This window comes from Onychostoma macrolepis, chromosome 11, assembly GCF_012432095.1.
Source record: "Onychostoma macrolepis isolate SWU-2019 chromosome 11, ASM1243209v1, whole genome shotgun sequence".
NCBI lineage: Eukaryota > Metazoa > Chordata > Actinopteri > Cypriniformes > Cyprinidae > Onychostoma > Onychostoma macrolepis.
In genome coordinates, this window is record NC_081165.1 from 6,892,822 (window position 1) to 6,914,849 (window position 22,028).

General features: G+C 36.0%; 1 protein-coding gene across 3 annotated transcripts in view; it reads left to right on the forward strand.

Moving 5' to 3' along the window:
- atg7 (ATG7 autophagy related 7 homolog (S. cerevisiae)) overlaps positions 1-22,028 on the forward strand; it is a 96,915-nt gene that overhangs the window by 1,328 nt on the left and 73,559 nt on the right. For all 3 annotated transcript variants that reach the window (XM_058791241.1, XM_058791243.1, XM_058791242.1), the window contains exons 2-12: positions 149-334; positions 3,106-3,160; positions 4,771-4,888; positions 10,020-10,097; positions 10,185-10,301; positions 11,939-12,085; positions 12,302-12,390; positions 13,769-13,890; positions 17,872-17,962; positions 18,045-18,189; positions 19,455-19,613. In XM_058791241.1, coding sequence (XP_058647224.1) covers positions 169-334; positions 3,106-3,160; positions 4,771-4,888; positions 10,020-10,097; positions 10,185-10,301; positions 11,939-12,085; positions 12,302-12,390; positions 13,769-13,890; positions 17,872-17,962; positions 18,045-18,189; positions 19,455-19,613 — 1,287 coding nt within the window. In that variant the 5' untranslated portion in view covers positions 149-168. The remainder of the gene's footprint in view (positions 1-148; positions 335-3,105; positions 3,161-4,770; positions 4,889-10,019; positions 10,098-10,184; positions 10,302-11,938; positions 12,086-12,301; positions 12,391-13,768; positions 13,891-17,871; positions 17,963-18,044; positions 18,190-19,454; positions 19,614-22,028) is intronic.

Sequence of the window (22,028 nt, forward strand, 5' to 3'; positions counted from 1 at the left end):
TCTTGTTTTGAAAAAAATTAAACATTATTATTATTATTGTTAATACAATATTTGTATTTATAGCATCTTGTTAAAGGTTCAATAGAAATAATCAGTGGTTGAATGGTCTCATATTGTCTGACTGGGCATTGTGTTCTGTGTCGTAAAGAATCAAAAGCATCGGTCCTGATGGAAGCGGAGTCGACGGAGAGAGGCGCAGCCGCCCCAAAGCTGCAGTTTGCCCCGTTCTGCAGTGCCCTGGAGGCAGGATTCTGGCATCAGCTCACCCAGAAGAAGCTCAACGACTTCCGCTTAGATGAGAGTCCAAAACACATCAAAGGCTACTACTATAACGGTGAGTATGGGTGTAATAATGAAAGAGATGTTTTGCTGGGGTTTGACAGCAGTGGCCTCTTAAGTGCTAGGCTTCTGTCAGAACAGATTGCTTAGATCCTGAAAATGAAAGTCACTTTATAGTTGATGATTAGAGACAAAATAAAGCACATTTGTTTTTTTGTAATATCAGATGGTATATTCAGTCTCACTGCATGTCTTTATTTAAATGCATTGTGCCGTGATTGAATTTGCATGCAGTAATTCATGTTTGAGATCTACTGAATGTCTTCATTCATTCTTTGATTAGATAAAAGTGAAGGCATTTTTCCAAACAATTTGAAATTTGATTAAAATTGTAAATTTTCATTTCTGTATGGATATATATACACTGCCTGTCAAAAGTTTGGGATCAGTACGATTTTTTACTTTTTTTTTTTTGTTTGTTTTATATTTAAGAAGTTTATATATGCTCACCAAGGCTGTGTCTGTTTGATCAAAAATACAGAAAAAAATGTAATTGTGCGAAATGTTATTGCAATTAAAAACAACATTTTTTTTCATTTTAAATTAAATTTTAAAGTATTTTAATATACTGTATAATCAGTGTTGGGTTAGTTACTCAAAGAATGTAATATATTACTCACTACTAGTTACTCCTTTCAAAGGTAATATTGTTACTTTACTTATTACTTTCTGGCAACAGTAATTAGTTACACTACTAGTTACATTACTTTTCCTTCACGCCCCACAGAAGTTGTAACTGTGTATCTTCCAGATAAAATTCTTCTACAATATTACTAACAACATATTTCTGCCTCATCATTTGACCAAAATCCACACTGGATCGCAGTCAGAAGTTATTACAAACACTCGATATTGATTGATAGTGGCATTCAAGTACAAGTGTTGTATTAATCTCATTAATTGTCATGTGTAGCTTGAAGTAATTTTTCTGTTACCCATATGCGATTCAATTTCGTTATGTATTTTATCAAATCACATGAGTTTGTAAGAAACTGTTTAATTTTCAAAAAATATTTTAAATTATATTATATTAATATAATGTACCACATGCCGATAATGCAATATTTCTATCTGCTTTTCCATATTCCAAGCTTGCCTGCTGCACCGGGGACATCACATGCATGCGCGAGTCATGAAAAATATGAAAATAAATCTAGGAATTATTTGATTGTTAGATTTTAAATCAGGGTTGAAGCATCAAAAGTAACTAAGCTGTTTTATGGAAAGTAACTGTAATATTATTACTGAAATATTATTAGTAATTAGTTACACTACTAGTTACTGCAAAAAGTAATATTATTACAGTAACTAATTACTAGTAACTAGTTACTGCCCAACACTGTGTATAATATAATTAATTCCTGTGAATCAAAGCTGTATTTTCAGCATCATTACTGCAGTCTTCAGTGTCACATGATCTTCAGAAATCATTCTAATATACTGATTTATTATCAATGTTGGAAACAGTTGTGCTGCTTAATATTTTTGGGAGCTGTCATAGTTTTTCAGGATTCTTTAATGAATAATAAAAAGTTAAAAAGAAAAGTGTTAATTCAAAAAAGAAAATGTGTTTTACAATATACACTACTGTTCAAAAGTTTGGGGCCAGTCAGTTTTTTTCTTTCTTTTTTACCCCTTTTTGTTTTTTAAAGAAATTAATACTTGTATTCAGCAAGGATGTGTTAAATGGATAAAAAATGTAAAAAAAGATAGTAAAGATATATTGTTAGAAAAGATTTCTATTTTTAATAAATGCTGTTCTTTTAAACTTTTTATTTGTCAAAGAAACAGAGAAAAGAGTATCACAGGTTCCAAAAAAGTATTAACAGCAGTTTTAATTGAAAAAAGAAAACATTAAAAATATTACTGTGTGTGTATATATCTATATATATATTAGTTCTTTTAACACATTTAGCAGCCATTTTTATCCAAAGTGACTTACAAATAATGACAATATAAGCTGTCAAAACCAACAAAAGAGCAATAATATCCAAACACACACCAATAATAACACAACACAATAACACAACCACATGACAACAATTCATCATACCGCTATTTGGAACACATCACTATAAAGTACAATAAGGTCCATTTTTAAAGGATTAAATAATGTTACTTCAGGTTGATTTCATTATCTATCAGTATCTATTAATACTATTTAATGGATCTGAGCTAACAATAAATTGTTGTTTTTTATTAACTAACATTAACATAGATTTAAACGTACTGTAACAAATGTATTGTTTGTTAATGCATTTACTAATATTAACTAACGAGACTTTATAGTAGTGTGTTACCGAAATGCTATTTGCCATTTTGAAATATGAAGAGTATTTTTGAAATGTCTCTGCAGCATGCAGACAGTAGTGTGCTCGTGTTGCATTCTGAATACAGCAGCTGTCCAGAATGTGAATACTGGCAAATGTAGTAGTTCATTCAAGCATACAAAGCATGCACATATTGTCTGCAATATACATGCTGCATTCTGCTAAAATACTAAGAGTAATATAGTAGTGTGCTGTTCTAACATAGCCATCCTTTGTGTTTCACTGCCACTTCTTAAATAAACCAATCTGGCATTTTCTCTGGTCTTCTGTCTGCTTGCACCATCAGCATGGGTGAATCATGCAGAAGTGTTTAGTTCTAGATGCCATTTCAGGTGCATGTCAGCAATGATTCATTTAATAATTCCAGAGCTGAACGAGAAAACTTCATCCACCTTTAAGCTGTAATATAATGCAAATGTTTTGTTATAAATCGCAGGTGATCCTGTTGGCTTGCCGACACGCTTGACACTGGAGTTCAGCGCATTTGATGTGTAAGTTTTCTGTATTAAGAGCATGTAATGCAGGTGGTTATTCTGAAAGCCATGGATAATGGCCCCAATATCACGTCTCTTAATTGTGAAATTAATGATTTTTTCTTGCCAGTTAAATCCTCAAGGATTGTTTCAGTAGAATTAATTACATTTATGATGGCTGAGTAATTGCACTGGGCACACAGAATCACTGTTAGCAGCCCAGTAGTCTGGTGGAGCCAGGAGACATGATGAGGGGTTACTCCTGACCCCCTACAGCCACGCTGCTGCTCTCCAAATAAGACATTAAAAACATACCAGCGGTGACCCGAAAGACCAGGCACATTATAAAACAGATAGATTCCTTCAAGTCGTAAACATAGGGTACTTTCCAGTCATTAGATTCAAAGGGTGCTGCAAAAGGCATAGGGAGCAAGTGCGTTCTGTATAGATAATGTGGCAAGTTGATATTCTACTAATTCTGTTCTAGAATCCTAATATATAGGTTAATTTATTTTAAAACAAGGTTCAATTTCTTGACAGTAGTTCACTACATTAGTTAACATGATTATTACATTAATGTTAACATCTGTCAACATTAGTTAATGCATATGGTACAACCCCCCCCCCCCCCCACCCCACCCCACCCCCCCCGCCATGGTTTTGTTAAAAAAAGTGAAGAATCTGAGAGTTGAATTTAAACATTTAGGGGTCAATGATGTATAAGGATTTTTGACAAGCAAACTTGAGATTTTTCTAATACAAAAAAAATATATCTATTGCAATTGTTCAAACATTAAGAATGTTGTGTGCACATAAATTCATATTAAACTTTCAAATTAGGTGATTTTAGTATTTTATTTTTTCATTTTGATGAACTGGTCATAGCTTTAAAAAAAAAAAGTCAGGTGGTGTGACCGTGATTTATCTTTGTAAATAATTATTTACCTTTTATATTTATTTTAATTCTTTCATTTTTAGAATAAAAATATTAGATAATTATTTACAAAACTCAAAAACTGTAAATACTTTTTCTAAACACTTTAATTAGAGAACTTAAAAGAAAAAGTTATGCATGTTAAGGAAATTAATTAATTTTAAGATAAATCACGATTGCACCACCTGACATTTTCATCTAGATGAAAAAACACTAAAATCACTTAATTTAAAATTCTAATATGAATTATGTGCACATGACATTCTTAATGTTTGATCAATTAATAGATATTATTATTTTGCATTTGTTGAAAATCCTTATACATCATTGACCCTTAAACAACTAGTAGTGTTTTTCAAAACCATATGAAACCAAAATGAATACAAAGAGTACATTTCTAAGACCTTGGAACGTGTTTTTAAACATTATTTTCCTTTGCATTAGAGACTCTTATTTATCGTTGACCTATTTATTGACATTGATTTCTTTTATCATGTTGCATGCAGTATAAAACAATAAGCCGCTCGCAGCTATACTGTGGTTTTACCCTGAGCCGTAGTGTGTTAATCTTATCAGCATATCCTGGTTTGTGCAAAATCAAATCGTATACAATACTGGTTACATTATGATGTTAAAACACAATACAAATAATACAATGTATCAATGAATGCAAATAATATAGTGTATGTTTCAGTGGTGGAGCCACACCGGCTCGCTGCTGTCCAGCGCCAGGAACTCTGTACAACACCAACACATTAGAAGCCTTCAAAACCACCGACAAGAAAGCTCTCCTGGATAAAGCAGCCAATGAGGTGCAGTGCTTTGACTCGCTCTTAATTAATTGTGCCTGTTGATAGGGTATTTTATTTGCACTCGCTGCCTGCAGGGATCCACCAAATGAATTATGTGCTTTCTTTCACTGCATATCTGGATGCTGAGCATCCTTCTCCATCATTTGATAAACTACTTCTGCCATTCTTAATCTTCTTAATACAATTTTGTTGTATTAAGCAAACTTGCTTTCTGCAAATGGTAATAACACAGTGATAATCGCCGTCGCCAAACAGCACAGACTTTTGCATATAAGACCCAGTCTTTAATAAACACAATGTTTTTGCACTGAAAAGAATGGTGCTTTTTGTGTCTCAAAAGACATACAATTAATTATGCTATATCGTATATATATGCTTATACTATGCACTAAAGGTGCATCTCAATAAATTAGAATGTCGTGGAAAAGTTAATTTATTTCAGTAATTCAACTCAAATTGTGAAACTCGTGTATTAAATAAATTCAATGCACACAGACTGAAGTAGTTTAAGTCTTTTGTTCTTTTAATTGTGATGATTTTGGCTCACATTTAACAAAAACCCACCAATCCACTCTCAACAAATTAGAATACTTCATAAGACCAATAAAATCTGCTCATCTGCATTTTTTGGTCTCTTGTTTCTCATTTTCCTCTTGACAATACCCCATATATTCTCTATGGGGTTCAGGTCTGGTGAGTTTGCTGGCCAGTCAAGCACACCAACACCATGGTCATTTAACCAACTTTTGGTGCTTTTGGCAGCGTGGGCAGGTGCCAAATCCTGCTGGAAAATGAAATCAGCATCTTTAAAAAGCTGGTCAGCAGAAGGAAGCATGAAGTGCTCCAAAATGTCTTGGTAAACGGATGCAGTGACTTTGGTTTTCAAAAAACACAATGGAGCAACACCAGCAGATGACATTGCACCCAAATCATCACAGACTGTGGAAACTTAACACTGGACTTCAAGCAGCTTGGGCTATGAGCTTCTCCAGCCTTCCTCCAGACTCTAGGACCTTGGTTTCCAAATGAAATACAAAACTTGCTCTCATCTGAAAAGAAGACTTTGGACCACTGGGCAACAGTCCAGTTCTTCTTCTCCTGAGCCCAGGTAAGACACCTCTGACGTTGTCTGTGGTTCAGGAGTGGCTTAACAAGAGGAATACGACAACTGTAGCCAGATTCCTCGACACGTCTGTGTGTGGTGGCTCTTGATGCCTTGACCCCAGCCTCAGTCCAATCCTTGTGAAGTTCACCCAAATTCTTGAATGGATTTTGCTTGACAATCCTCATAAGGCTGCGGGTCTCTCGGTTGGTTGTGCATCTTTTTCCTTCCACTCAACTTTCTGTTAACATGCTTGGATACAGCACTCTGTGAACAGCCAGCTTCTTTAGCAATGAATGTTTGTGGCTTACGCTCCTTGTGAAGGGTGCCAATGATTGTCTTCTGGACAACTGTGAGATCAGCAGTCTTCCCCATGATTGTGTAGCCTTCTGAACCAAACTGAGAGACCATTTTGAAGGCTCAGGAAACCTTTGCAGGTGTTTTGAGTTGATTGGCATGTCACCATATTCTAATTTGTTGAGATAGTGAATTGGTGGGTTTTTGTTAAATGTGAGCCAAAATCATCACAATTAAAAGAACCAAAGACTTAAACTACTTCAGTCTGTGTGCACTGAATTTATTTAATACACGAGTTTCACAATTTGAGTTGAATTACTGAAATAAATGAACTTTTCCACGACATTCTAATTTATTGAGATGCACCTATATGTTCTCAAACATAATGCATAGTATAAGCATACACTACATAGTACAATTTATATTATGTATAGTGCATGAGGTTTAAATTTTATTATTCAAAGTTGGAATCTAATAGGCTCTCCTCTTCTGATACATAAGGAAAGCTGCAACAGTTGAGCGCATGAATGAAGTATCCAACATTCCACTCTGATTTGTTAGTTAAAGATTTTCTCTTTTTTTTTTTTATTATTATTTAGTTCACTCAAAAATGAAACTTTTATGAAAATGTGATAACCCTCCGGCTTTCCAAGATTTGTAGAAATGTGTCTCTGCATCAGTGTCTCAGCAATGGATGCTCTGCAGTGAATGGGTGCCGTCAGAGTCCAAACAGCTGATAAAAACATCACAATAATCCACAGCACTCCAGTCCATCAGTTAACATCTGGAGAAGACCAAAGCTGAAACTAATCCATTAATTCAGATTAAAACGGATAGTTCCGGTCCTTGATTCTGATTGGTTGAGCCGTGTTTGAAGCTGTTGTAAATTACTCTACAAACATACACCTTTGTTTACGTCTGTGTGTTGCTCGGAAACCACTTTGATGGAACCACAACCGTTTCTGAGGAACTACATTGTTTGGCGGAATAAAAATGTTTTTATTAATATCATTACTCTTTATTATATTCTCATTTCTACAAACCTGATGAAGAAACAAACTCATCCTGATCTCAGATGGCCTGAGGGTGAGGAAATTTAGATTTTTGGGTGAACTGTTCCTTTAAGTAAGTGTATCTGAAGTTGGATGCATCTAATGACTGCATTTAAATGCTAGGATTTTGTACAAAAATGTTGTGCAAATGGTAATAACACAGTGATAATCGCCGCCAAACAGCACAGACTTTTGCATATAAGACCCAGTCTTTAATAAACACAATGTTTTTGCACTGAAAAGAATGGTGCTTTTGTGTCTCAAAAGACATACAATTAATTATGCTATATCGTATATATATGCTTATACTATGCACTAAAGGTGCATCTCAATAAATTAGAATGTCGTGGAAAAGTTAATTTATTTCAGTAATTCAACTCAAATTGTGAAACTCGTGTATTAAATAAATTCAATGCACACAGACTGAAGTAGTTTAAGTCTTTTGTTCTTTTAATTGTGATGATTTTGGCTCACATTTAACAAAAACCCACCAATCCACTCTCAACAAATTAGAATACTTCATAAGACCAATAAAATCTGCTCATCTGCATTTTTTGGTCTCTTGTTTCTCATTTTCCTCTTGACAATACCCCATATATTCTCTATGGGGTTCAGGTCTGGTGAGTTTGCTGGCCAGTCAAGCACACCAACACCATGGTCATTTAACCAACTTTTGGTGCTTTTGGCAGTGTGGGCAGGTGCCAAATCCTGCTGGAAAATGAAATCAGCATCTTTAAAAAGCTGGTCAGCAGAAGGAAGCATGAAGTGCTCCAAAATGTCTTGGTAAACGGATGCAGTGACTTTGGTTTTCAAAAAACACAATGGAGCAACACCAGCAGATGACATTGCACCCAAATCATCACAGACTGTGGAAACTTAACACTGGACTTCAAGCAGCTTGGGCTATGAGCTTCTCCACCCTTCCTCCAGACTCTAGGACCTTGGTTTCCAAATGAAATACAAAACTTGCTCTCATCTGAAAAGAAGACTTTGGACCACTGGGCAACAGTCCAGTTCTTCTTCTCCTGAGCCCAGGTAAGACGCCTCTGACGTTGTCTGTGGTTCAGGAGTGGCTTAACAAGAGGAATACGACAACTGTAGCCAGATTCCTCGACACGTCTGTGTGTGGTGGCTCTTGATGCCTTGACCCCAGCCTCAATCCAATCCTTGTGAAGTTCACCCAAAGTCTTGAATGGATTTTGCTTGACAATCCTCATAAGGCTGCGGGTCTCTCGTTTGGTTGTGCATCTTTTTCCTTCCACTCAACTTTCTGTTAACATGCTTGGATACAGCACTCTGTGAACAGCCAGCTTCTTTAGCAATGAATGTTTGTGGCTTACGCTCCTTGTGAAGGGTGCCAATGATTGTCTTCTGGACAACTGTGAGATCAGCAGTCTTCCCCATGATTGTGTAGCCTACTGAACCAAACTGAGAGACCATTTTGAAGGCTCAGGAAACCTTTGCAGGTGTTTTGAGTTGATTAGCTGATTGGCATGTCACCATATTCTAATTTGTTGAGATAGTGAATTGGTGGGTTTTTGTTAAATGTGAGCCAAAATCATCACAATTAAAAGAACCAAAGACGTAAACTACTTCAGTCTGTGTGCACTGAATTTATTTAATACGAGTTTCACAATTTGAGTTGAATTACTGAAATAAATGAACTTTTCCACGACATTCTAATTTATTGAGATGCACCTATATGTTCTCAAACATAATGCATAGTATAAGCATACACTACATAGTACAATTTATATTATGTATAGTGCATGAGGTTTAAATTTTATTATTCAAAGTTGGAATCTAATAGGCTCTCCTCTTCTGATACATAAGGAAAGCTGCAACAGTTGAGCGCATGAATGAAGTATCCAACATTCCACTCTGATTTGTTAGTTAAAGATTTTCTCTTTTTTTTTTATTATTATTTAGTTCACTCAAAATGAAACTTTTATGAAAATGTGATAACCCTCCGCTTTCCAAGATTTGTAGAAATGTCTCTGCATCAGTGTCTCAGCAATGGATGCTCTGCAGTGAATGGGTGCCGTCAGAGTCCAAACAGCTGATAAAAACATCACAATAATCCACACCACTCCAGTCCATCAGTTAACATCTGAGAAGACCAAAGCTGAAACTAATCCATTAATTCAGATTAAAACGGATAGTTCCGGTCCTTGATTCTGATTGGTTGAGCCGTGTTTGAAGCTGTTGTAAATTACTCTACAAACATACACCTTTGTTTACGTCTGTGTGTTGCTCGGAAACCACTTTGATGGAACCACAACCGTTTCTGAGGAACTACATTGTTTGGCGGAATAAAAATGTTTTTATTAATATCATTACTCTTTATTATATTCTCATTTCTACAAACCTGATGAAGAAACAAACTCATCCTGATCTCAGATGGCCTGAGGGTGAGGAAATTTAGATTTTTGGGTGAACTGTTCCTTTAAGTAAGTGTATCTGAAGTTGGATGCATCTAATGACTGCATTTAAATGCTAGGATTTTGTACAAAAATGTTGTGCACAAAAGTACCACAGCTGTTTATTGATTTTGCCCCAGAATGTGTTTCACAGTGTGAAATGCATAATGTTTACACTATTGCACTTGCATAAACTATATCAGAAATCATTTCTGGTCATGTCCATATAATTAATACTGGTGATGTTGTCTTCATCCCAGATTTGGAGCGCTATTCTGTCAGGAGCTGCGCTGGAAGACTCCTCCATCCTAAACAAATTCATCCTCTTGACATTTGCGGTTTGTATGCCAGCGTTTTAGAAAATGTCTTAATAAATTAATGTCCTTTCAGCCATTTGTTTCTGACTGGTCCTTTTGTTTGTCCAGGATCTGAAGAAATATCATTTCTATTATTGGTTCTGCTTTCCTGCCCTTTGCTTTCTGGAGGGGGTCCAGCTGGAGCAGGAGCCGGTGTCATTAGAGCGCAGCTTCTCTGCCAAACAGGTGCAGATAATTCACTTCTGATGAGGATGTTTTGTGCGAAGGATAATGAGCCATTAGTCAGTGCGTTATGGAAAGCATGTGCTGATTAGAATTTTTAATTCATTGTTAATTATTTGAATGCATAATGTCATATAGGCCCTAAGATGAGTGACGTGCCATATACAGTGACGCTAAAGCGTATTTGGAAACTTTTCAGTATTGGTTTTGATATTTGAAAATCCCTCTGTTTCCTGTCTATATTTTAGCTATAAGTACACTTCCAGTGAACAGTAAGATTTTTAATGTTTTTTTATTTTTATTTTTTAAATTCTCTTCTGTTCACCAAGCCTGTATTTATTTGATCCAAAATATTTGAAATATTTTTTACTATTTAAAATAACTGCTTTCTATGTGAATATGTGTTAAACTGTAATTTATTTCTGTGATGCGCAGCTGTATTTTCAGCATCATTACTGCAGTCTTCAGTGTCACATGATCTTCAGAAATCATAATAATATGCTGATTTGCTGCTCAACAAACATTTCTGATTATTATCAATGTTGAAAACAGTTGTGCTGCACAATATTTTTGGAACATGTGATACTTTTTCAGGATTCTTTAATTAATAAAAAGTTAAAAAGAACAACATTTATTCAAAATGGAAATCTTTTGGGACAATATAAGTCTTTACTGTCACTTTTGATCAATTTAGCACATCCTTGCTGAATAAAAATATTCTTTTCTTTCAAAAAAGAAAGAATAAAATGTACTGATCCCAAACTTTTGAACAGTAGTGTATGTTGTTAGAAAAGATTTATTTTAAATAATTTTTATTCATCAAAACATTTGGCAAAAACATTTCTGATTTTTTATTATTATTATTATCAATATTTAAAACAGTTGAGAACATATGGTTTCAGGTTTCTTTGATGAATAGAAAGTTCAAAAGAACAGCATTTATCTGAAATAAAAAGCTTTTGAAACATTATACACTATACCAATTTAAAGGATGATGATAAAGACATTTATAACGTTACAAAAGATTTTTATTTCAGATAAATGCTGTTCTTTTGAACTTTCTATTCATCAAAGAAACTTGAAAAAATTCTATTCAGCTGTTTTCAACATTGATAATAATCAGAAATGTTTCTTGAGCAGCAAATTAGAATGATTTCTGAAGATCATGTGACACTGAAGACTGGAGTAATTATGATAAATTCAGCGCTGCATCACAGAAATAAATTACATTTTAAAATATATTCAATTAGAAAACAGTTATTTTAATTAGTTACTTTAATTCTTTAAAAAAACTTTAACAATCCTACTGTTTAAAAATGTTTGACTGGTAGTGTGTGTCATTAGTATGTGAAGATGTGATATTTATTACCCTCTTCATTTCGATTCAAATTCAGTTACAGAATATGAATTTCCATTCCATTCACCAAATTCAAATTGCATCCCATCTCTATTCAGTTGATTTTTCTGTTCTAAATGTCACACTATCCTTCTTTACCACAGCTTTTGGAACACTGTACATGTTAGAGAGTACATTTCACTCCTTGCCTAAATATTTTCCAACCAAGCATAAACTTTTCATTTCATTGTGTTTCACGAGTTAATGATGTGGCCTGATTGCTTTGAATTGATCTGTTTCACAGATATTAAGCTTGCAAACGGCGTATGATGATCTTTGCGTCTCGAGTGGAACGACGGCGGTCCCACATTTTCTACTCAAGTACACAGAAGAAAGTGTTGAAGTCGCGCCTCTAAAAGACTTGAACTCCTTCTTCCCAGACCTAAAGAAGGTAATTCCCAGTATAAAGCTGCATTATTATTATTAATGGAATATTGCAGGTTATTCCATAACTTCAATTCTGTCAACAACATTTGTGGAGTGCTATAGATAGATGACCATGAAGTGAGTTGATTTTGTTCTTGATGATGAACCCGGAACATTCTTTACATGTAATTCTTCACAGTATGTGGGTATAATGTGGCATGTGTCCCGATCTGTTTTGCAGATTACTGTGGGTGTGTATGACCCATGCGCGCTTCCTAAACACCCAGGCTGGCCTCTCAGAAACTTTCTCATCCTCCTCGCAAAAAAATGGTACGTCTGCAATGAGCTTTTCCAACACGCATCCCACTGGTGTTAAATTATAGCCCTGTTTCCACAGCTCCACTCTTTTACTGCTGACGTTACTTTCAATCTCGAAGATGTTTGTTCTGTAACTAAAAAATGTGAGGAAATATTATTTCCAACCATCTGCTAATGTCTTGTGAGAATGTGTTGCACTGCCTGGCCGATCAAGCGTGGCACTTTAATAGATCACAGGACTGAATGATTACTGTGTTCATATACACCACGGGACTCCAAAGTACTTTAAAGAATACTGTAGTACTGCCATGGTACATGTCCAAAACACATTACCATGGCTGCATTTCCAAAAACTGGATTTATTTATACTTAGTCACTTCATGTGTTTTGATCAATTGGATGTTTCTTCTGCTCACCAAGGCTGCAAAATACAGAAAAAAAAACAGGAATATTATTATTATTAATTAATATTATTATTATGCAATTTAAAATAATGTTTTTCTAATTTTATATATTTTAAAATGTAATTTATTTCTGTGATCAAAGCTGAATTTATCAGCATCATTACTCCAGTCTTTAGTGTATCACGATCTGACGCAAATCATTCTAATATGCTGATTTATTGTCAATATTGGAAACTGTCATGCTGCACAATATTTTTTTGTAACCTGTGATACTTTTTTCAGGATTTTTTGATGAATAAAAATGATTTAAAATAGAAATCTTCTCTAACAACATACACTACTGTTCAAAAGTTTGGGATCAGTACATTTAGTACAATGTGCTAAATTGATCAAAAGTGACAGTAAAGACTTGTATTGTCCCAAAAGATTTCCATTTTGAATAAATGTTCTTTTAACTTTTTATTCATTAAAGCATCCTGAAAAAGTATTAAAAAAAAAGTAACTGTTTTCAACATTGATAATAATCAGAAAGGTTTCTTGAGCAGCAAATCAGCATATTAGAATGATTTCTGAAGATCATGTGACACTGAAGACTGGAGGAATGATGCTGAAAATTCATTATTTACATTTTAAAGTATATTATTAATATATAAAGTATTATTTGTTATTTCACAATAGCACTGTTTTTTTTTCTGTATTTTGATCAAATAAATGCAGCATTGATGAGCCTAAGAGACTTTGTTAAAGAAACATTAAAAATCTTACATGTCCAAATAAACATCAAAATATGATGTATTTTTTAGGAAATGGTGCAGGTGGAAGATTTTGTAAATACTGCTGCATTTCGCAGCTTTCAGTGTTAAATGTCATAGTGCTCCATCTGTGCTGACTCTTCCAGCCGTCGTCTCTTTGTGATGGTAAGTTTAAGGTCACTCCAAAGACCATGTGTGCTTACGGTGGTGTGTGTTTGTGCGTGTGAATGCCAGGGGTTCACAGCTGGATGTGCTGGAGGTTCTGTGCTTCAGAGACAGGACTCTACAAGGGAGCCGCTCGATCCAGCACAGCATCATCTTTCGGGTCAAGCTCCCAGACCTCACGGCTTCTGCAGGTAATTTATCATCTTCGCCTGAGTGCTTCAGAACAGCAGCATAAAGGCTGGGCTTTTATCTGGTTTCAGGAGAGGCCAGACTCCATTTAAATGTTAATACAGAGTCCTCAGACTGCCTGCCATAGGTTTCAGTTTTTTTGTAGCTGATTGTTGGGCCTTATGTTAGCTTCAGTGAGCTTTGCACTCTGTTTATTCCTGCTAATTATCCAGATTCATATTGTTTGATTTTGTTTGCATTATCATTCATTTACAGAGCCCGTAAGGCAGGGGTGGGCAGTTCTGGCCCTCGAGATCCACTTTCACGCAGGATTGAACCTGTAGCTAATGAGTAATTCTTAAGACCTTGATTAGCTTGGAGTGTTTGATTAGGGTTCGAGCCAAACTCTGCAGGAAAGAGGATCTCAAGGGCCAGAGTTGCCCACCCCAAGCTTAAAGGGACGTGGTGATGACAAATACATACAAAATGGTAGGAGAAATTGTATTCCAGCGTTTTTTTGCAAAAGTTTTGCATTCCCCTGAGAAACTTTATCTCGCAAAACATTTGCGTTCTGTAGCGAAATTAATTTCCCCTAAGAAATGTTGCTTTTGAAATATAGTTATCTTCTCATATCATGGTATTTCCATCACAATATTTTTGCAAGGGAATGCAAAGCTCCTTGGGGAAACGCAAGACTTTGCAAATGAAAGTAAAGGTTTTATACAGTGCCCTCCACTAATATTGGCACCCTTGGTAAATATGAGCAAAGGCAGCTGTGAAAATAAATCTGCATTGTTTATCCTTTTGATCTTGCATTTAAAAAAAAATTCACTAAATTCTAACCTATCACTGAAGTAAAATAATTTAATGTGGGGATTTGCAATGCTTTAACTCTTTTCTTACAGCCACTTTCCATTTTGTGATGCTCAACAATCTTGTTCTGCACATCAGAACTATATTCTTTCTTTTGTGAATTGTTTTAATGAAAGATAAAAAGGATAAACAATGCAGATTTATTTTCACAGCTGCCATATTTACCAAGGGTGCCAATATTAGTGGAGGGCACTGTGAGTTACCACAAATGCATGACTTTTCTGAGCTTTAAAGTATAAATTTTCCTCCCAGGTAAATATTTATATAACAGTTTATGTGCACTAGTAATCGTGGCAGTAGTACATCAGCTGATGATGATCAAATAAATGAGAACAATAATAACCGGGCATGTAAAGCAAATCCAGCGGGAATCCAGCACAATTTCAGTGGCCACAATTCATTCATAGTGAATCCTGCCTTTAAATAGCATTATGAGTGGAGAAGAAAATTAAAAGAGACAAAAGTTTATGATATGACCTGTTTATGGTTTCTGTTACATCTGTTTATTTTCTTTGTACAGTACAGTAAGTTCAGTCTGTGAGGATTTTCAGTCTAGTATGGTTTATTCTTCCTGAGCTGGGAGATGTTTGTCTGCTCGGATCCTTCAGTCTCTCCTCCGTCCGAGTGGCTTCCACTGTAGTGAACTGATGGAGGAGATTCCCTGACATTCACCCTCATCACACATCACAGCCCATCAGACTTGTGAATTCCTGTGGGAGTCTCTGTACTGATGGTGTAAATCGCTGTGTGAATTGGGCCGAAGCTGCCGGGTATGAAAGGACAGCGCTGTAGGAACCCGATAAGGACGACGGTGACCCGTTCTGGCGAAATGAGTCGGAAGTCGCAACGTTCCATTTTAAGATAATGTGGAAAAACAATGAAAAAAATCGTTTTTTCTTTTTTTAGCTAATTTCAAAGAACAGACATTCAAAATTGGTTTTGTGGTCCAGATAATTGCGTAAAGGTATTTAAATGACTATTAAAGTTGACTTAAAGTTTTACTAAATTTGCTGGAAATGAACATTGCTTTTCTCAACTCCTCTCGTCACTTCTGAGCATTTCTCTATATTCCGGGTATCCCCTGAAACGTCACTATCTCTGCTCTCCAAATATGGTGTTAAACGTTGTATAAAACCAAGCAAAAAGTTTAGAAATGTACACAACTTTCGACTGAGCAGCACTCTGTGTAAACAAGCTAGCAGATCTCCTCCTGGTTTATAGCGCATATATATATATATATATATATATATATATATCCATTTGAATTATGGTCATCTGCCCTCTTTTCCAATTGAAAACCTGAGAAAATCGCTTTTAAATATAAATATAAATATATATATATATATATATATATATATATATATATATTTAAAAGCGATTTTCTCAGGTTTTCAATTGGAAAAAGAGGGCAGATGACCATAATTCAAATGGGTATATCTTTAAAACCATTCAAGGTATGACTTTGACTAGGATATCATTTTAAAGCTGGGTCACTGTGACTCATTTTGCTGGATCAGGTCAAAATTTATTAAAATCCGGTCGTTCCATTTTCACATAGATGGCCTTTTTCAGCGCTTTTTAAACAGTCCATCCTCCCTGTCTTTACACCGCTGTCCTTGACTGGTGTGGTCCTTCTCCTTCAGATGCACAAACATGGATGTCTTCACACGTCAGCGAGGTTTGCCCTTCTGAACTGTGACATTCACTTGCATTGAAAAGTCCACAGCCACATACATGAGTGATGATGCATCTTTGGGCACCATTCACTCAAGGTTTTCTTGTAATCAAAACCAGATAGTGAATACAGTTTGATCAACTAATAAGTGTTAATAGGAAAAAAAAAACCTTGACTAGTTGATGATCATATGATTCACCCAAAAATGAAAATTAGTTGTAAATGTGCTCACCCTCAGTCCATCCGAGATGTAGATGATTTTGTTTCTTCATCAGGTTTGTAGAAATGTGTCTCTGCATCAGTGTCTCAGCAATGGATGCTCTGCAGTGAATGGGTGCCGTCAGAATGAGAGTCCAAACAGCTGATAAAAACATTGAGATCATCAGCTCGTTAGGAGAGAGATCCATGAACTGAACTAACGAGCTAATGATCTCAATCAGGTGTGTTAAGTAAGGGAGACATGCAAAATGTGCAGAGCAGGGGGCCCCCAGGACTGGAAGTGAGAACCACTGGGCTAGTACTTATTCACTTTTATTTGTTCCCCACTAAATGCTTTTTGCCACTAATTTTAGATTTTATGTAATTGTGCACTCATAATTTTTCTAGAGTAACTTTTGCTACTGAATTATCCACTAACCTAGTTTATAATAGTATTTTTGTCATACATTATAATTATATATGCGTTCATTTGTTGTTTTTCTTTACAATAAAGTTGCCTATATTTAGTAGATTGTGTGTAACACAAAAAAAGTCATGATCAGGTCAACACACATTGAGGTATAAAAATTCAACACTGATTAAAAAAAAATTGCCCAGGTATCGGATCGATATCGGTATCGGCAGATACTCAGAATTTTTGGTATCGGATCAGGATCGGTTCTGAAAAAGTGTTATCGATCCATCCCTGCAGTGAACATCTGGAGAAGACAAAAGCTGAAACAAATCCAGCATTAAGATGTTTTTAACTAAAATGTGAGTCCATAATCCATAATAACACTTCCTCCAGTGAAAAAGTGTTCTGGTCTGAATCAGGAGAGAAATCTGCAGATCAAGCAGCGTTTACAAGACAAAACAGCTCTAAACAAATATGTGGCTGGATTTTGATGCAAGAGACAACAGCAGATGCACTTTTTCACTGCAGGAAGCGTTATTATGGATTATGGACTCATATTTTAGTTAAAAACATCTTAATGCTGGATTAGTTTCAGCTTTTGTCTTCTCCAGATGTTAACTGATGGACTGGAGTGCTGTGGATTATTGTGATGTTTTTATCAGACTCTCAATCTGACGGCACCCATTCACTGCTGAGCATCCATTGCTGAGACACTGATGCAGAGACACATTTCTACAAACCTGATGAAGAAACAAACTCATCCTAATCTTTTATATTAATATTAAAGTCAGTTTAACTGTAGGCTGTTGCATTATGTTTATGTGTACTAATTTGTTTATGCAGTATGTCCAAAGAGTGTGGGTTGGGAGAAGAACCCTAAAGGTGCGATGGGACCTAGAAGTGTCAATCTCAGTGAATGCATGGATCCTAAAAGGTACTAAACATCTGGCGTCAGTTTATACACTTCAGAATGGTGTTCTCAGTGGTTTGTGACACATTTCATTGATTTCCTCAAGGCTTGCAGAGTCTTCTGTCGATCTCAACCTGAAGCTGATGCGCTGGAGGCTGGTCCCGTCTCTGGATCTGGATAAGGTTGTGTCGACAAGGTGTCTGTTGCTGGGAGCTGGGACTCTGGGCTGCAATGTGGCGAGAACACTGATGGTAAGAACCATCTGCTTTTGATTTACATTTGATTATCGACAGTTTGTCGCTTCTGACAGGTGTCAAAAAAGCGCTACTTGCCTTCAGTGTGGATTTCTTGGCTTGCTTTATGTCATTTAAGTGCTTACTTGCCTTTGGCATAATTGCTTCTTAATGGTTTTTGAAATAGTCGTAAGCCAAAGACTGTAATTATAGAAAGCAAGTCACAGATGCTTCCATTTCACAATGGTAGTGGTGTCACTTGAAAATGCAGTTAATTGCGAGCGTAACAGTGTTTTTACACTGGGTTCCTACAGCGGTTCACGAGAATTGTGGCTTATATGTGAACACACTGAAAGAACTGATACCCTTTTATAGTAAAATAGCAATCTTTCATCCAAATGAAAGAATTACAACAGAAATATAGTACTATAACTGTGATATTCTAATATTCAATGAATTACTAGTAGCATTATCAGTATTATTTTAATAAGAACAGTACTGTAGTGATAAAAGCAGCAGTAAACGGTGATATAAAAACATAACTCATTCAAAATTGTAGTTGTCCAGGTTTCAACAGTGGTGTGAAGAGAAAGTGGACTTACAGTTTTAGAGTCAGGGACAGTTTGAACATACCGAGGTCTGAGTTTTGTTTGTTTAAATTTAAATTTAGTCAGTTTAAAGTTTAAATTTTCATAAATGCTATCTGCTTTTTTTCACACCGGTTTACTGGTTTCAGAGGAATTATGCAAATCAGGTAATGGTGCAAACATGCCCCAAAAAACTAAACAAAACGATGCACGGCACAATTCGTGATTTTGCGGGCTGCTTGAGCGGACGACCACAAACTGGCACGCTTTACTGGGATTGTATAAAGTGTGCTTGACTACACTGTGCCTCTGGATATATGCCTGGCTATAGTGATGATCAGTGCAGTGCATTACAATATTGCGTTACTCCCTAAAAAAGTAACTAATTACGTTAGTTACTTTTTATGGAAAGTAATGCGTTACGTTACTTTTGAGTTACTTTTAAAATCTGGGCAGGGCTTGCTTGTTGTTTTTAATATAGAAAAGTTATTTTACAAATCTAAAAGCCCTTTCACAGCAAAAGTGAAGTGAATCCGCCTCAGGCTGAAGGAAATGTAAATGTTAACAATGTGTAATGGCGTACAGCATCACTACAGCGTCTGGTTTCAACTGCTGGTCACAGTTTCTTTGCGCTGTAATACTGCAAATGGCAGACATGTTTAGTGAATGTTTCTCTGAATGTTTTCTGTTTTTGAGGGCTGGGGTGTGAGACACATCACTTTTGTGGACAACGCGAAGATCTCCTACTCGAACCCAGTGCGACAGCCGCTCTATGAGTTTGAAGACTGTCTGAGTGGAGGGAAGGCTAAAGCTCTCGCCGCGGTGGACAGATTGAAGAAGATCTTTCCTGGTGTGGTGAGGACTTCCACATGCTTTAACAAGTTTATTGCAGTTGCATATGAGAAGCTTGAGAAGCACAGGTGCTGTTTGGAGTCAGTTGAACAGTTACAGCAGACAGACATGTTTTGAACTGTGTATAAATATTGGCACAGTTACAGTAAGCAACACCATCCTTCCCTTACACCTCGCAGACTGATCTGTGTATTTATTAGACTAATGACACATGAATAAACATCTGAGAGGCTGTATGAACCTATACTGTGGGCCATTAGTTTGAGACCCTTAGATTAATCAGTAGGACTCAATTTCAACATGCAATTACCTACAACAATGAAGTCTGAATTATTCATTTAAATATCGATGAAAGGTATTTGGTTGGTCTGCAGATGTATTTGACCAGTCCAGGTCACCGATGTTCATTATCTTTGAGAAGTCTCATAGCATTTAATCCCACATTGTAACTCATGTTTATATGAAATGCGGCTCATTTATATTCATCTGCTGAGCGATGCTCTCATGCTTCACTGATCAGGGTGTGAGGACCGGCTCTTACGGCTTCATCCAGAAGCAAATTTGCCTTTTCTGTTTTCACTGCAGTTGATCAGTGAACTCGATGAAAGATTTTGATGAAAATGTTAAGTTTATATTGTAAATAAGAAAACCAGTATTAATTGACTTGCTTGGATAAATAGAGGTGAAAGGAACTTTGTGTGGTCAACAAACCATGGGTAATCTTGTTTTTCCGAGAGTCTATGGGTTTTGTACTCATGCTGTTTTTGCTTCAGGAAGGTTGAAAATGACAAGGTTCTGAACCTGATTCAGTGAAAGAGTGAATCATGAAACCGAATCCAACAGATGATGAGATTGAAACTGGTTAGTGATTCTTTTAGAGCTTTTCATTTGAAGTGAGTCACTGCACTGGTTGTGCTTTTGCTTGTTGAACTGCCATGTGAGACATCAGGAAACAATTATGACTGGCTAGTTCATTTCTAATTATGCATGTTACGTGATTGTAGAGGAAACGCACCGCAGATCAGTGTATTGAAAGCGCTATAGTGTCCTGCATAGGTAATGCATTCTCTTAAATATCAAGAGTACAATAGATGCTAAAGAAAATGTAGATAAACCAGCTAGTCATCTTCACAAGTCACCTATTTACTAGATGCATCCTTAGTTCTTACTATTTTAAACTAGCAGTCTCCTCCATTTCTTCATTTGAAGAGTCTCAGATATGTTCTCAGTGCTAAGCAACAAAATCAGTTTGGGTACATGTTGTCCGTGTGTTTTAAGCGGCAACATCAGACTCGTGTGACTCAGACTTTCGCTTCATATTCATGACTCTGTGTGGGAACGCTGTTGGCAGGTGTTTCCATGCAGCCACGAGGCCTGTGAATCCTCTCCGCTATCAAATCCCCTTCACTTCCCATGATTCATCATGCTGCCAGCTTCAACAAATGTCATTCCAGAAGACAGTTTGGCCATTGGCAACCAAGAAGAAAGTGCTTTCCTGATGCATTATTGTGACCGTTACTTTTTTAGTTGATTTTGGGATGACTACAAAGAGTTTTCAATATGTTGAGTTTTCACTGATTTGATTGTTGATTTAGAAATCAGTTTTTTTTTTTGTCTGTAATTATTTCAACTGGTTTTGCTACAGGATCCATATTTTACACTGGACAGCAAATGGAAACAACTTTGTACAAAGACTATTATAACAGTAACAGAATTTTCCATCAAAATGCATTAATACTAACATGCACTGCATATACAAAATTATGAACATGATATGTGACCCTGGAGCACAAAAGCAGTCATAAGTAGCACAGATATATTTTGTAGCAATAGCCAATCATTAAAAAAATCATTAGGATATTAAGTAAAGATCATGTTCCATGAAGATATTTTGTAAATTTCCTACCATAAATATATCAAAACTTCATTTTTGATTAGTAATATGCATTGCTAAGAACGTCATTTAGACAGCTTTAAAGATGATTTTCTCAATATTTAGATTTTTTTGCACCCTCAGATTCCAGATTTTCAGTTAGTTGTATCTCTGCCAAATATTGCCCGATCCTAACAAACCACACATCAATGGAAAGCTTATTTATTCAGTGATCCGATGATGTAGAAATCTCAATTTTAAAAAATGTACCCTTATGACTGGTTATGTGCTCCAGGGTCACATAAAGGCAGAACTGTCACAGTTTAGTGAATGCATAAATGACAGCAGAAAGTTTCGATCCTCTAGTGTAGTGTGAATATGAAGGGAACTGCTATAAGTGATACGGGCAGAAAGTCACATGAGAGGAAGCAGTGCCTCCTGTTGCTATGATTGGCTGATCATTGAGCACCTGTGATGAAGGTAACTGAATGAGAATGACTCCGAAAACAACTTGTCCACTCAGACATTTAATCATGTCTGAATCT